Source organism: Strix uralensis, chromosome 1, assembly GCF_047716275.1.
Source record: "Strix uralensis isolate ZFMK-TIS-50842 chromosome 1, bStrUra1, whole genome shotgun sequence".
NCBI lineage: Eukaryota > Metazoa > Chordata > Aves > Strigiformes > Strigidae > Strix > Strix uralensis.
Window position 1 is genome coordinate 11,528,447 of NC_133972.1, and position 16,894 is coordinate 11,545,340.

Below are 16,894 nucleotides of genomic sequence, written 5' to 3' on the forward strand. Positions count from 1 at the left end.
AAAATCTAGTGTGACTTTGACAAATCGATGCTGACTTTCCAAAATATACATGTCCCAAATCTAGTTAAACTTTAGAAAGTTTACAGTAACTTTTGGGTCACTATAGGCAAGAAAATATACAGCACAGTAATACATCTGTATGTTTTCGAAACTTCAGAAACTCTAGAACAATAGAAAAAAATCAACATCACAAAATACTTCAGAACCAATAATTTGGTTTTGCTTTCACCCCCCACACAGACACACTTTAGCCAGCAAAGAAAATCTTTAATAATAAGTTACCGAGCTGCCAGGTCATACTCTCCTTTCTCCACTAGGTGATTTATATAGGCTAAGCCAATGTCCTAAAGGAAATAAAAATAAAGAATTAGTTATAAAAGTTTGGAAGTCAACTACTTGGCTGTCACAATAACTATCATTCCAGCTGTATGCACTGCTGTTAATTCAAGCACCAGGCCCTAAGTGGATACTCTGAGTTCTCCTTTAGATGTAGGGCCCACAGAACAGACAACACAAAATACCTGTGTAAACCACTCCTGGGGTCAAATTAAGATGCTCTTTTAAATAATTCTCATAACCTCATTGACACTGAGAAGACTGTGTCACCTCTACATATTAAGGATTATTCAAAACACATAGCTGATCATTCAGTGCTTGCATTAGTTATCTCAAAAAGAAAACCACCAGCCACTGTATGAGACACTTTCTTTGTCAGCACAGTTTGCAAGGGGGAGAATATAAATCCTAGTGCTGCTCCATGAAGTAAAGGAATTACTGAGAATTTAGCAAGATTTTTACATATTATTACACATTAAATTCCCCTTCCCAAGAGTTTATCACACAGGGCAGCTGTAAAATTTTTCTGGTAGGTGTTTGAAATATTAAAATTTTGGCGAAACAGCCATGCCTTCTGCTATAATCTCAACACTGATGTCAAGGTCAACACAGTCCAGTGTACCCACTGCATAAAGTAACATCACTAAAAGCACGTTGTTTCCAGGAAAAAGAAAAAAAAAAAAAGAAAAAAGAAAAAAAGAAAAAAAAAAGAAAAGAAAAAGAGATGTGTACAATGAAAAAGTCCTTGTTTCCTATAACAATAAACATTTTGGTCTTCTGAGGCATAATATAAATTTTTTGATCAAGCACAGTACTCAGCAGACTAGAATATGAACAGAGGTATCTAACAACTTCAATTGGTCAATCTGCTACAAAGTTTTTTAAAAAAAAAAAAAAAGGCATGCACATACACCAGATTTTAGGATTTCATTCCACAATAAGAACCACGTTTGTATTTTCAACTTCACCATTCTCAAGAATGAAGATTTCTGGCAGCCTTTTTCTCCTGTGGGCCAGTTCCCCAGTGAGCAGAGAAGGCAGTATAAGGAAAAAAGCTGTAGATGTGTGATGGTTTAGGGCCCTTGCATTCTGCTCAAGAGGTGCAGAGGGGCAGTGATCATTACTGCAACCTCAAAAATCCCCAAGACCATCAGACTTGTCAGGTGGTGTGAGTGTGGTGTCATCGATCAATGCTGAGCAGTGAGAGCATGAGTTGTTTTAAATCCCTGTATCACTAATCCTTTACTTAGGCCTTGATGTCAACATTTTTCCCCATCAGATTCTGTGGGTTTTGCATTAGACACCAAACACTCAACAATTCTGCTTGTATATACCCACACTGAATTTCATCCTAGTGGAACAAATTTCTGCAAACCAAAAGCTTTTTTTTTACCCCTCTCCCCCTCTAATGTATTGGCAGGACCTCCTTTAACAATACTTTACATCTTTTGCAAGGGTCACAAAGCAGTTAAATCCTACAAACTCTGTGAAAGGTTATGGCATGCCATTAGGTCTTGATTCAACTTCTGGACAACACAAGAAGAAAAGAATTTTTAAGACATACGGATATACAGTGTGCATATTATAGCAGTAATCTGGCTAAAAATTAAGCACATCTTCTAACGCTTTGTACTTAAATAGAGACTTCCATTTAAAGAAGCAGCGGTATTAATGAAACACCAATGTGTTCACACTGAGGTCAATTTAAACAAACAAAAAAAGAGCTAAAATTAGTGATGCTTTTGTGGTTATTACACTTCTCTCCTGCCCCCTTTTGTCTTAAACATCGATACCCTTTGTTGCTCTGTGAAGGGACTTGTAAACATGGGAAATAACTATACAGGAGAAAAGGAGCTTAACTATGTAAAATTATGAGAATTGCAAAGCACATGAGAGAAGTAGATGTGAAACTGTAACTGAATTTCAATAGCATTTAAAAGGTCTTCCAATTGCACCTTCTAAACTCCTGCCAAAACCCTCTCACATGTACAAGGTAAAAGTTAAAGAGAAATGTGTCATCCCCCACCCAATCTCTAATATTACAATTCTGTGTGTTACTTGAAACAACGGCAAATTTAATACAAATGTAAAAGCAAACAAAACCTCCATCAGCAATCAGAGAAGTGGAATTCTCTTCTTTTTAATGGCAATAGCACCTTCATAAAATCCAGATCCTTTTGTGTTTCACATACTAACATTCCTGTTCTGCAGCTGAAACCAAGAAATCGAATGCTAGTTGGAGTATGCCTAACAGCTATTGTCTGGTGCGATACAGAACAGGAAATGTATTTGTAGCATCTCACAGCATTCTAAGAGAAATCAGATATTTTGTTTTGAATAGCAGTTTTGAGACTTACCAAAATCTTGTGCTTTTTTATGGTTTTCTGACTGATCTCAGCTGCCATCAAAGCTTCCTATGTTCAAAAAGTAGAAAACAGAGATACTAGCCAAATACACAAACTTTCAATACAGAAAGCTCTAGAACTGCATAAATAAACTATTTTTCAGAGCAGGGTGTTTGAAGCACTAGAATTTTTAATGCCATGGTTGGATGAACAGCTTTGAATTCATACTCAAACAGAAGCAGTCAACCAAAGAGAAAACTACTTTTGTTTCCATCTGGGTTCACTCCACATTACTGTATTAGGATCAAATTGCAAGATTACAACGAAACAGACAATGCAATCACATTGGATCATTTTCAAATGAGAACCCTTCACTACGAAAACCTATGAAAAAAATCATCAGGAAAGGGAGTGAGGGAAGGCTACCTTTCACTTCGCCAGCCCTAAAGTCTTCTCCAGTCAGACTGATTTATATTTAAATGTCATTTGCTGTTCTTCTACTTCTTTCAAATGTACAGAAACAAGGCTAACACTTTTACAAACAACATGAAACCTTTAACATACATCATAACACACAAGCTATCTACTACCTTGAATGGCTTTCATAAAGGCACATGCACAGCTGTCACTTGCAAATTACTGGAGTCTTCAGGGACCAAATACTGCGATTTACATAAACTGCAAAACTGCACTCATCGTATGAGTTTGCTATTCAGATGCAAAAGCATCCACAAGGATTTAAACAAATCTGCATAAGGAATGTCATGATTACATTAACAAAAGGAATATGTGCCAAATGTCTTTCCCATTTTTTTTTTCTTATTATGGGCATCCAACGAGTAACACATAAATAAGAATTTGCAAGTTACTTTATGCATTGTAACAACTGTTCTAAGCCATTAACTGCTGGACATCAGAATCCAGAACACTGGGCGCATGTTGATATTGTCTGTAAGAATTTATTATCATTGTTTTAAGTGTTTAGATATACATGCTTAAACACACTGACATTTATGCAACCAAATACCGAGCTGCTTTTTTCCAAAGAAGCTGTATATCCTTATTTTTAATATTGGCTCTGTTTTTTGTGACTAATGCTACTTTCACCACGAATACCTACAGTTCAAGCCTGTATTATTTTACTTTTAAAAGCTTCAACACCGAAGGTAAGTAATGTGGAGCAATGCACAATACCCTAACACAACCCTTTTGTTCTACAATACCCTAACACAACCCTTTTGTTCTATAGTGGAAGTCATATAGAATGGGAAAAATCTAATATCGTCCACCAAGTCCACTTCCCTTCCCTCTTTAATTGGGATAGATCTAGAAAAATATCCACGTAGCTCATTAGTTAACTGTTCTGCTGCTTTAAAGCCAAAACGCAGCTTTAATAATTTTCAGTGACAGCTAATACATTTCATATCTGATGCTGAAAGCCGTATTCACAGCATCTAATTCAGCTACCTCACTTGGGTGCAATTCAGATGAGTTGTTTCAGTAGGAAGACTAACTCTCCAGAGAGATGGAGAGATGTATAGTCAACTGCTACGCTTTACAAGCATTTAGTCAATGACTGTAGGAACAGAAACTATCCAATCCGAACGACTTAGCAAAGTTCATCATCCCACTCCAATTTCCAAACCAGGAAACCCTGAAGGAAAGAATGTTGTAAAAATTACTTCGTATTTCTTCTTTTCAAGAAGCCAGTCAATGTGGTCATCTTGGTCCCGCTCTTTAGCCACAACCACATCTCTTGGGCTGATGATATAAAAGAGTGATTCACCTTCCGAATACTCTGCAAATGCATACACAGTTTTATTATTATTATATTTTCCTTAAGTAAAGCCCTGCTTTTTAGTACACCCTTGAGGGGAATTTTAAAAAAGGAGATGCAAGGAAGATAGCAAGGCTACTCCTGCAGAACATGCCTGTTTGGGAAGCTGTATTCTCCAATAAATTAAAACTGGTTTAAATGGCAAAATATCTTTCAAAAAAATCACTACAGCTTATTGCAAATTCTGATTCATCCACTATGTGTAAACTTTATGATGGTTTAGAACACATTATTATACTTTTAGAGGACTATTACACTACACAGCCTGCAATAAACTTATCCTCCCCATCAAGGTCAAGGCCATCAAAAGCATAAATGATAGATGCCATAACCCCTGGGGACACAGCACATCATTACAGCGATGCATTTGCAATGTGATAAGTTAAGGTTATATGTATAATGCAGTTGCTTATACCATAAGCCTTTATTTTTGAGTAAGCTCAAAGTAAAAATGTACTTAAAGGTAAAATCAAACACAGAAGATGACTGCTCAGAATAGTTATTATTTCCACAGAACCCATGAAGAAACACCATCAATATTTTGTAGGTACAGGAAAGAAAACCATCCCCCATCCCTCATCTGTATCTATACACGCATACAAATACACTCCTGAGCTGATAAGCAATTCATAAAATAATGCTTGTTTTAAAGCCATCCAAAAAATTTAGACTTGTCAGATCAACTAGAATATTCATTAAGCATAAAAGTACAACTGTGGACATGAATGTTCTGCTTAGGGACAGGTATAACGAAATCCCAATTCTATTGATAGCAGCAGAGATGTTTTGGACATCAGGAGGAGATATACTGTATTTCTAGTGGCTTAAGGGCATTGATGTGCACAAAGAGGCCTGCCAAGCCTATGATTTGAAGCATGCTGCCAGAGAAGATGCTTAAAAAACAGATTCATGGATTTTAAAAGCCAGAAGGAATGTTTCTGTATAACACAGGCTATATAATCTTCACCAAGGAATTCTGCATCAGCTTTGCCGTTTGTCTTACTGAACTACAACACATATATCTGAAAACCATCCCATCGTATCTAAAAGACCCTGGTATATATTGTGCCAGGGCTTCATCTCCCTGCCTGTTACATAATTAAACCTATCTTCTAGGCTGAACTTGCCAAAATCCAGTTTCTATTCATTACATTTTACCATTCTGGGGTCTGTTACACACCGAGAGCTTTGTCAGTACAGGAAAGCTAAGTATCAGTGTGCTCCTTTTAAGTTGATCCAGGTGCATCTTGCTGTTGAAACATCATTTATTCCATCTTTGTCTCTAAAGCAGCTTTTCCAGACACTGTACCACTCATTTCACTATTCCAGAAGTCTTTGCATCCAAAGAGACACAAGAGCTCCTAGAGATCAATGTTGAATACATCTCCATCAAAGATACTGCCTTCCATGATACTGGACATTACATGAGCTCCGTATTTCTGCCCTCCCCAGTACATCTGACTTAATAGATGGCACTACAAATCATGATGTTTAAATATGCACGTTTGTTTTCTTTCATGTGACTGCTTCTTGTGGATTTACACTTCACACTTCAGTGTCATAAGCAGTTACAGACAGTTATTCAAAAAGATGACATAAAAATGAAAAAGAAGGCTGAGTCCTCTCAAATCAAATCTTTTTTAACCAAGTTAGGAAAATAAACCAAAACAATATTAAGAACACCTACCTAAATGATAATCTCTACATTCATTTTCCTGAAATCCTCGTACTGTTAGTGCATCAGAAGAGATCTCTTCACAGGACTCAGGTAGGGGTTGCACAATATCCAGTCTAGGCCTTGCACAGCACTCCACTTCCTAGAAAAACGCCATCATCTTAGTTGCATCCTACATGATTTACCTTAGTCATGTCTGTTGATGGTCATCTACAAACAAGGCTGAAATTCAACAGCTGCAAACATCCCCAAAGGTCCAGTACTTTGCACTGGGTACCCAGCTGCAAACCATACACGTTGCAAAGCTGTGCTCCACTGTAATTGCATCTGAACCACAAAGGAAAGTTATTCCTACTCTTGGCTAGCTTCCCTTAAACAGGTCAGTGCAGAGAAGGAGGTTTAGACAAGACAGAGGTCTAACCCTACCCCTGAGTTTGCTCGCTGTTTTTCTGCTCTTAGTCACAGAAGTTTTCAGGACTATCAGAGATGATAATCAACCACTGCATTCAACGAGCAACAATTTAAGACACATTCTCAACTGGGTTCAGGCCCTGAAGGACAAACTTCTATGAATCAGTGATATTCTGGTACCAAGATGAACTGAGGGTTTTTTTAGCTGGTGTTTGAGTTTGCACTTTTAAGCACCCAGCAGCAGTAGGGAAAGAATTAACCTAAGAATAATCTAAAACATTTGCTGTGCTAATGATCTTACAGTAACAGAAACTTTCAAGAGCAGTGTAGGTGTTTATGGTCAGACATCATGGATTTTCATCTTCTATCCAAGAGAAACCTCTGTCTTCAACTAGCTGTATTTTTAATCAAGCCAAGGTCCACGACAATCCATTATTTTCTACCTCTGGTTGTGAATTATAACAAAACACAGAATGAAAGAGCAAGGAGACATACAATGTGGATTTACACAGCTCTAGCCTAGCCATTTGGCAGCAGCACCACTTGGGGCTTTTCTCAATTTAACTATTCCAGTGCAAGTGGGGAGAAAAAAAAAAAAAGCAAGCCACGAGTTCAATTCTGATCCAATTTGTAACATGCAGGAAGCTGTCATTTGAAAGCTGTGAAATCAAGTGTAGGAATAACTGTGTTCCTCACAACCCAACAGCATTTGTAGCGAGCAGCACTTCTGCTAAAAGCTCAGGCAGCTCGTGCTCATGGAGCCAAGGCGCTAACAGAGGGTTTCCCACCACACCAGGGCACAGACATGGTGTCAGGGAGGAGAGGACTTTTACTTCCTTGCTAGGGTTACCCAGAGCACTGAGAAGTTTATCAAAGTCCAGCATTCAGAGTTTGTTTAAAAGGCTAATTAAAAGCAAATACATGAAAAAAATCTTTCCTATGTTCTATTACCATTATATCACCTGAAATTCTCTTTTTATCTTTCCTTCCTGAAGCAGTTAGAGTGACTTTAACCTTTATCAGTCACTACCTCCTTTACACTAGCTTCTTTCCCACGCTGCTACTTCATTAACAGCAGCTTCCCAATTTCCTTGCTCCCTAGCACTTCAACACACCTTTTCCTCCCCCTTCCTTATCCCATTTGTTTGCCTCCTTTTCTTTTATCGACTCTCCCGCACTAGACGACTACTGTACTGGCTCTCTTGGGAAACACTGCTGTAACATTATTTTTCTCCTTAATATAAATAAAGAAATAATAATCTGACATCCTGCAGCAGAGCTAGAAGCTAACCCTATTGATTTCAGCAGGCTCGAGCATTTGTTTGAACCTACAGCATTTCATTGCCTAGCAACTTGTGCACCCAGTTGCTTAAGGTTACTATGGTGATGGTTGTCTAATGCAGACGTACTATCAAAGAGATGATCAAGAGCATCTGCCATTCTCACACCACAACTTCAAGGATTTCCTCCACTGCCTCGTCTTTTATTTGGCAATATGAAATAAATGTCGGAGACAGACGCGGCACTCGCCTGCGCGCAGTAAGAACGGCTGACATGCATTCTAATTTCTACCTATCTACGCACGTATCTGGGTGTACACAACTAGAGGTCTTGAAAGCAAGGGAGACAATGATGCCACTCGCTTGCAATCATGCATCCCACCCTGCCACAGTGACTCTTATTGCTTGAGTTGATCAACTTCACTACTCCCAGTGTCGGCAAGCCCCTCTTATTGCTAAAAAAAATTCTTCATTTCTTCTGGTGGAGAAACAGCAGAAAGAAAGAAAAGGAGAGAAAAAGAGAGAGGGAAACGAGAGAGGACTTCTGAAAGGTAAGTACATTAGTCTCCAACATCACCTCCACTGACCTTATTTTATAGGTCAGAGAAGTTTCGAGCACTGTTCACTATCAGCAGACTACAAATTTTTTCACAGATAATCAGATCTGTGTGACTAGTTTAAGCCCCAATTCACAGGGCAGTTTAGTGCTGTGAAGAAACTAACATAAAACCAATTACCGTTTTTTCGGAAATCTCCTTTACATATGAAAGTATAACAAGCTGGTCGCAGAGAGGCGCAAGTCCGCTGATGTAGAATTCGGTGTCAAACTGGAAAACTGAAATACAGGAAAGACAACAGATTGTTAAATAAATGAATGTGTATGAACTACTCCCTAAAAAACCCACACAACTGATTTCCAGTGGCAATCAACAGCATGCAATAGCACTTCAGAGAAATGAAGACTCAATACATATAACAAACCTACAGACTTCCCAGTTGGATCAGCAAGATGAAAAATTACATTTAACAGATTAAATTCCATTAAAGCTTGCAAGAAGAAATGTTTTTGCTCTAGGACATGCTAGAGATGAAACACTTGAAATGAACGGTCAGCCTGATTTTCAGTAATCACGTTGAAAAAAAGGAAGCAAAACCAAAACCAAACTTAATAAAACAAGCAATAAATAGAACAATTTAATTGGTTTGCATATTTGCAGCAAGTTCATGTGGCCGTAAGAGAATTGCACCTGCTACATCTATTGGCATGATACATGAAAACACAAAGATCATTATTTATTTATCATCACTTTAAACATCATAGGAAGATTTAAACATACCCGCATTACAAAGAAAACACATGGTTAAATAATCCCTTTTCTTGTTCATAAAACTGAAAATGTAATTTCCTACAATTGGTCTTGAAATCAAGACAATTAAGGGATGACTATTTTGAGAAAGACAGCTGAACTGTACTTACAAAAAGGCTCATTAAAGCAGACCTCTGCCACAGAAATAGCTATTTAGTTTTATTCTGCTGGATTTACAGTGCAGCCCTTTTTGTGGGCTCCTCTCTCATGGGGCCCAAAGGAAGAATCATCCAAGTGCTTGTAAGAGAAAAACTTACACCTATAAGCTTTTACAAAAGTATCAGATGCATCATCATTGTCTCCCAAAATATGGTTTTAGGAGAATCTAAGCACAAGGAGGAAAAAAAAAAAGTTTCCTTGTTTACTGCTTTGCACACTACATTACTAATATCTACTGTTTACTAAAATAGTTACTAATCATTTTAGCAAAGCCCACAGAAAATGCAGCATAATGACACTAAAAATAAAGCTAGTTTTCTTTAGCTAAGGTAATAAGAAGGAACAGGAGAAATAATTGTCCTCCTGCTAAAGGAGAAAAAAATACTGTCAAGTAAAGTACAGATTTGACACCTGTCTCTCAATGAATAAGCAAATACTGTTTTTCTCTTAATGACTGCTGACACTTTGACATCACTGCGGGACCAAAGCACAGCGCAAGAGTAGAGCACTCAATCTATTCTAAGAGAGAATAGGTTCACATTTGTAATCCTGTACATAATTATTTTGTTCTAGCCTGCAAGACTGATGAGATTACTTCGACCGTGTCACATGTTGCTCTGAGTGATGATTTTAAACAAAGCATGTCAGAAACATCTACATAATATATCTTATTCCCAGTTTATAATTTAGAATTCAGCATTTTAAAGAATATGGAAGGCTGGAGGAAAAACATGGAAAAGAAAAAACAAAGTCAAACCCATAATGCTGGCTGGAAGAACAAGCCAAGAAACTTTAATTTCTGCTTTAAAAAGTGACAAGAGAAAGCTCTCAAAGGCATATAAAATATTGTGGTTTGAATCTGGAGAGAAAAACAGCATGGTGAATGGCACATTTATAAAGATTATGGGGACACTTTAAAAAAAAAAAAGTTTCTTTGACTTTCACTGGAACTTTAGTTCCTTTGCCAGTAAAAATGTTTGTAATGTTCACATAATGGTGTACTTAGGATCAAGCAGTAGTAGTTCTGTTCTGCGAGACAAAAATATATAAACAAATAAAAATCATCACTTCAAGTTTTGTTTTTTAAATCGAGTTTAGTTTCCTTGGTTTCACTTTCAGCTTTCTCTCAGCTCATCCTCCTTAAGAGGCCTTGTTGAAACACAATGCTCTAGCTCTGCTGCTACAGCCCTGAACAAAGAATAGCTGGCATAGACAGTGCTTCTTGACCTGATAAAAACCTTTGATGCAGCTAATCAAAAAAGTCTCACTGAAAAAAAATATAGTAGTTATAGCTGCACAGAACACTAATAGGTTAATTTGACTTACTCTCTGGACACTTTGTCGTGATCAAGGGGAAGAAAATCCAACATAGAGGCACTGCAGAAGTGCTGTTAATTTGAAAAGGAACCAGAACAATTAAAACAAATGTAGTATTGAAGTAAATGGGAATGACCGAGGTATGGCCATGTGTCATACATGTTTATGCCTGTCATAGGAGAAGATGGAAGATATGCTGACAGTGAATCCACTCTTTGTACAGCATCTATGTACAGCTGTCAAACAAATTACCAGGAAGCAAAAAGAAGAAACCTAAAAATCTTTTTTTTGTTGTTCATTAAACAAAATGTATGAAAAATACCACACTACAGAAATAAAACAATATATGCCACATTATTTACCCAAATGCTATAAAGCAACTTTCTCCGGAATTTGAAGATCCACATACATGTGGTGGACGGAAACTAAAAGTCTATTTTGTTTGATCAGCTCTCAAAAAGCAGCCCCTGCTCTTCCACTGCAGATTTATAGAGTGAAATTCTGGTTGCAGTTTTTGCCACTGATTTCAGTGGGGCCAAGGTTTCAACATTGTCTTTTGGGAAAGTAAGCAGGAAGTTGAACTAGCATGCAGAGAATTAACATGAAACTTAACATGTGGAGAAAAAGAAGGATTTTTTTTTTTTTTTTAATTCCATATGATACATGAAAGAAATGGAAAAGCCAGCACACAAGCTAATTTTTAGATGGCCCAACCATCTATCAACAGCAGCAGAGCCACAAAGCACCATGAACTGGCCCAGCTTACCCAGAACTCTGGTGGACTGTTAGCTGCTGGGGTGATGCCACTACGCATTCCCAAATTACCTTTTAACCAGCTACCTCAGGTACACCTGCAAAATTTGCAGTCATTGCTGTAGACCACAGTATACCATACCCTTAAGTGTTTTCAAGATGGTATCTCCACCACCAGTGCTTTTACTGAGCTACGTTATTTATACAAAACAGAATACAAAATGGCATGTTTTGATTAGCTATGATCATGTCCATGCAGTTGCATTTGATATAAAATATAAAAAGACTTTTCTTTCCTTTTTTCCACAGTAAGTGCATTCAGCTCCAGCTAGAGGACCAGAAAAGGTCCCATATAAGTATCACTTAAGCTGTCTTTAAGATCAAAATCACAAAGCATAAATATATATACATGGTGTATTTTTATTGAAATAAAAAATATTCTTGCTTTTAGGTGTGCTACCAACATAACCCTTGAAGAAAATACAAATCTCACTTTTTAACATTCATATTTTTCTCTGAAAATCTTCAGATACAAACACCTGCCCCAGCATTTAAGTATTGCCTTACGAATGATTGCTATCTCCCATAAGACTCCACAACAGCCTTCATATATTCAAATTTCCAGGACAGACCTACCTCAGACTAGAAGGCTGAGCAGAAAGCTCAGGATGTGCCCAATTAAAGAAATGTCAACTGTGACTCAAAAGGAACTGTAAACTTCTGGGAAGGGGCCGTGAAGTAACCCACATGAAGGTCCTTTATTTGGGCTTGGATATCCTTAGAACTCCCTACAAATTTTCCACCCATACCACTACATGTGAAATCAAGCAACTATTTACCTAATCATGTACATATTGCAATGGCATTTTAATGGACTATCTTTTTTGCTTGAATTTCAGTAGGAAAAGTAGTAGGGTAAAACTAAAATCTATGGTGGGTCCTATACATCAATGATTAGCAAAAACTGATCCTTCCAGACTTGGAACTCACATCCTCCACTATTTATTTATAATGAAAACGTTTGGAAAAGTCATATTCAAATTTATTTTTGTTCGAATGTTGAAGGTTCCGAAAAGCTTTAGTGAAAATTTAGCAATCGTTAATCAATCATTCTATATATAACTTGGCATGCCACACAGCAAAGAGGATGAGCATTTTCATTAAAGCAAAGCAGGGCAATGAAAATGATACTGTTAATTAAATATGATCACTGAACAAAAAACCCACCTCGGCTTAAAATCAAAACTCTGTAAAGCCTCTGTCACTGAAAGCTGTTGCCTTACTACTTGCTACGAGCACAGAATGGAAATGAGCAAGAATTTTGCTACTGAAACGAAACAATTTCTCTCAATTATAGTACCACACTAATCAGAAACCATCAGGAAAAAAACCCACTACCTCATCATGCCAGTAATCATCCATCTGGTGAGGTCTACTCTTTCAATTAAATTAGAAAAATGTTTTGTCTACTGTAAGCAGTGTTACAATTTGCTGTTTTACCTGCAGTCAGGTTGTGTGTAATAGAAGTGCTACCGTGGTGCTGAAATCATCTTATCGCTATTCCATCTCACACAGCAGTAAAAATCATCTTCAGAAATATGGCAATTGCCTACACAACTCTGTAGCTACAGACACACACAACCTTTAAGGAAATCCCGTGGAATCCTTGGTGACAATTGGAAAGTCAGGAGCTTAAGTTTCAAAGCTTCAAAGTTGATTTTCTGAAAAACTCTTTTTTCCATTACCCACTGAACTGAGAACACTTTGTTAACCAACACGGAAAATACTCAGGAGTCTGACAGTCTTGACTAATTTTATCAAGAAATTTATAAATTTGGCTTGTGGCAAAACATGATGAGCAAAAGGCTCAGTGGAAACAGCTATATAAATGGGTTGGGGGGTTTTCTCCTTTTTTTTTTTTTTTTTGGCAATTTGCTTCTCAGAGTGTAGCAGACTTGCTCCAATGAAATATTTGCATAAATCAGCATATAAAGTTGATGACATTTAGTCACAGTTAATTTCCTGCTCATCACATTCATTAAGCAAGCTTTAAGTTCTGTCTGTATAAAGAGGAAAATGCTGGTATGGTAGATCCCAGTATCTCACTTGACAAACCAAAAAAGAAGTATTCCCATGTTTTCTTCTCAGATAAAGATGTGCAATCTCAATGCTTGGCGGTTGTTTGCCATGCAGTTATACAGCTATTCCCTCACAAAACATACAGATGTGTTTTTACAAGCACAGCCACAAAACATGTAATTTTTAAAACAGAAGTCTACTTTGTGGGGAATTTGGGCAAATGCAGAGGGGAGACAAGTGCTCAAGGGGCATTGTTGTCTGGTTGGCACTTTGGAATTAAGCTGAGATTCCTCAGATAAAATTTGGGCTAAAATAAATTGAATAGAAAGTGTCTAATTGACTTCAAGTCTTTTACTGACTTACAGTGTTAATCTCTATTTTCCACTATCATGAACAACCTGAGTAACTGAGGCAGAGATAAAGTACTTCTCCATAAAAGTGTATAAAAACCCAAGCTACTTGACAAGGCCATCAAAGACTAGACACTTTCACTTTGAAAAGGCATCATATTAACCGCAAAGTGCTAATTAGTTCTTTAGCAACCAGCCTTCTCACAAGCTCCAGTTGAGGAAGGGTCCTTGTTCAGACCAGAAGTTGTCCAGCATTACAGCTTTTGTACACACATCAGGAATGAGCACAGAGGTCAAGCACTCTTTAAGAAGGATCACAACAGCATTTAGTCCATGTTAAGCCTGTAATTCAATACCAATACTTTCTAATCAATACACTACTTCACAGCGGTAGCTGACAGAGCTAAACTGATAGGATCTGCTCAGCTAACATACATTTAAACCTAAATAGAAACATTTCACTGGAGTTTATCTTCGACACTGAATGAAGACCCTGGAGGCAATGAACTGTAACATATAAGCGGAGACCATGGATAAGATTACTGAAGAAAAGCACCATTAATGTACTGAAAGATGTAAATAAAGTCAGCCGTGCCATGCAGATGTCAGTGCACGAGACCTGTATAATTCATCTAATTTCTCTTACAGGTAATCACAGCATTATCTTCTTTAAAATTAAACACCTAGAACAGTTCAGTGGTGTTACTTTCCCACATTATGGGCCGTCTGGTTTAGCATCATAGTAGACACCGTATTAATCTCCTGCCTCAGAGTAAGTATAGCTATGTGTCAAGACAGAATCAGAAATGAGGAGGACCTTGTTACACAGGATCCTATGCACCTAACTTGCAATGCAGGAAATGCTCTGTTTCCTTATTCACTGGGCTGCAAACCACTGAAGAAACATTTATGATCTACTAACGCCATCACAGTTTTTACTATGATACTGTTGTGGAACTTTGAGGCCCTCAGAATGGCTCTGAAAGAGCATAAATCTGAAACCACTGAGACATGAGAAAACATGGTATTGTCACAGACTTTATATGTATTACCCTGATAAGCAGAGAATCAACTATTAAGTCTCCTACTCCACTCCTGCCTTTCATTCCGGGTGCAAAATTGTAAAAGCAGGGGGAAAAAACCCCAAAAACCCACACCACTAAACATGACAAAAGTTATACTGTGTTATTTCATTTTTCATAAGTATATTGCCAAGATGCATGAGTCAAAACATCTGAAGGATATTCAGCTATCCTGCCACTGAAGGATATTCTCGCCTTGTATAAATTCTTCACACTATCAAAGTGTATCAGCTTGTGCATCCACTTAGGATATTAATGGTCTTGCAAAAAACTAGACTAGTTGCTGGTGTGCCCATTAATGACATCAGACCTTTCAGCTATGCCTTTGAAAAGTAAAATTGAAATAGATGCTTGGCATGACACACAGCTCTCAAGAACTTCTATGAGACTACGTCAAAAGCTATTGTAATTTATACTGAGACTTGAACAAATAATGTCTCTCTCTTTTCCCTCCCAATCTAATACCCACGTTCCAATGAGTGCTGCTGACAGCATCTGGCAGAGCTCTTTCAGTGCTCTGACCTGAAACCAGAAAGAAAAATCTCAAGCACGTCATTAACAGGTTAAGTGAGATAAAACACCAGTCCTCAAGAATACAGAGAAGATTTTAGGCTAAAAATTGTAAGACGAAAAAGTTATTTCCACAAAAATCTCTAATGTTCAGTTCTGCACTTAAATAGTCTAATGACAGCTTTTTTTTTAAAAAAAAAAAATTACGTTCCAGTAGACAGTCAGGTAGAACTAGCTCCCTCCACATAGAACATCATAGCTGAACTAGAAGTTGCTTCCGTTCATTTGTCACTGTGTAAACAACCCCACTTAATTATTTTCTAAAAGCTACTTAAAGGTACAGAAGAGTATATAAAAGATCTGAGGCTAAAACTCAAGACTGAACTTCTCCTTGACAAAATTATCTCAAATACCCTAGAAATCTGCAGTTAATTATTCTGTTAAGACTATGTAATCTTAAACAACAAATAGCTTTCAGGTCCCAGTTAACTGTTGGGCATGCCACTGTTTCCAGAGTTCCTACAGAGTTTAACAAGTCTCCTAGTTGATTTTCCAAAGCTGTTTTAAAACAGTTCCTTCCTGAAATCAGAAAGCAGAGTATATGCCTATGCCATGCATGATTCTCATATGACGAGTCAGGATCTTGCTTGAACGTTCTTGTCTACAATCTCATGTCATTATAGTCAAGACAAGGAAGCACCACAGTTTACAAACTGTTGTCCACTCTGGTCTGCAGAGTCCCAGAGGGCCTGTTTATCTTCCCAGCACTATCTCTTCATAGATTATTTCCTTTCCCCAGAAGAAGCTTCTGGGGACAGTTGTGACTTTTTGGTTAGATCCCTTCTTCCCCCCCAAATTTCCTTCGAATTCCACTTTAAGTTTTACTTAATAAACACATTTAGTCAAGACCTTTTTCATTAATCAACAATAACGAAATTTATTCACATCATCTAAGGTAGACAAGTAAGAAAGCAAAGGAGAACATAAAACACAGAAGCAAAAAAGGCAGCAAAAAGAAATTCAAATCAATTTTCTAGTGCTATACCAAAGAGATGATTAAAAAAAGTTAAAAGCAGTGTGGTCAAATAACACATAATTGAATAAAGTAACATCTGTTTTCTCCTTACTACACTGATCATCATTTAACCAAGACAAAAATGCAAGTTCTCTGTAAGAATCTGCATGAAGGGAAAGTCAAGACATCCACTCTTCACACAAGGATCTCTGATTTTAGATGATCACAGAATTTAAGACTCTCTACAAATAAAAAAAAAACAATAAAAAAAGACTATGCAGGAGAACAACCTCATCAACTAAAAATGAGGAGACATTTATGTTACTACGTTGCCTCTGAACAGTAACAGCTTTTTCAGGCTAGAATGTGAAAACAGAC

At 37.4% G+C, this 16,894-nt stretch overlaps 1 protein-coding gene across 6 annotated transcripts in view; it reads right to left on the reverse strand.

Annotated features, from left to right (window-relative positions):
* The window catches only part of VPS41 (VPS41 subunit of HOPS complex), a 109,736-nt gene that overhangs the window by 29,109 nt on the left and 63,733 nt on the right, over positions 1-16,894 (reverse strand). For all 6 annotated transcript variants that reach the window (XM_074886065.1, XM_074886499.1, XM_074886152.1 and 3 more), the window contains 5 exons: positions 8,622-8,719; positions 6,206-6,335; positions 4,364-4,479; positions 2,694-2,750; positions 283-344 (listed from right to left, as the gene is read on the reverse strand). In XM_074886065.1, coding sequence (XP_074742166.1) covers positions 283-344; positions 2,694-2,750; positions 4,364-4,479; positions 6,206-6,335; positions 8,622-8,719 — 463 coding nt within the window. The remainder of the gene's footprint in view (positions 1-282; positions 345-2,693; positions 2,751-4,363; positions 4,480-6,205; positions 6,336-8,621; positions 8,720-16,894) is intronic.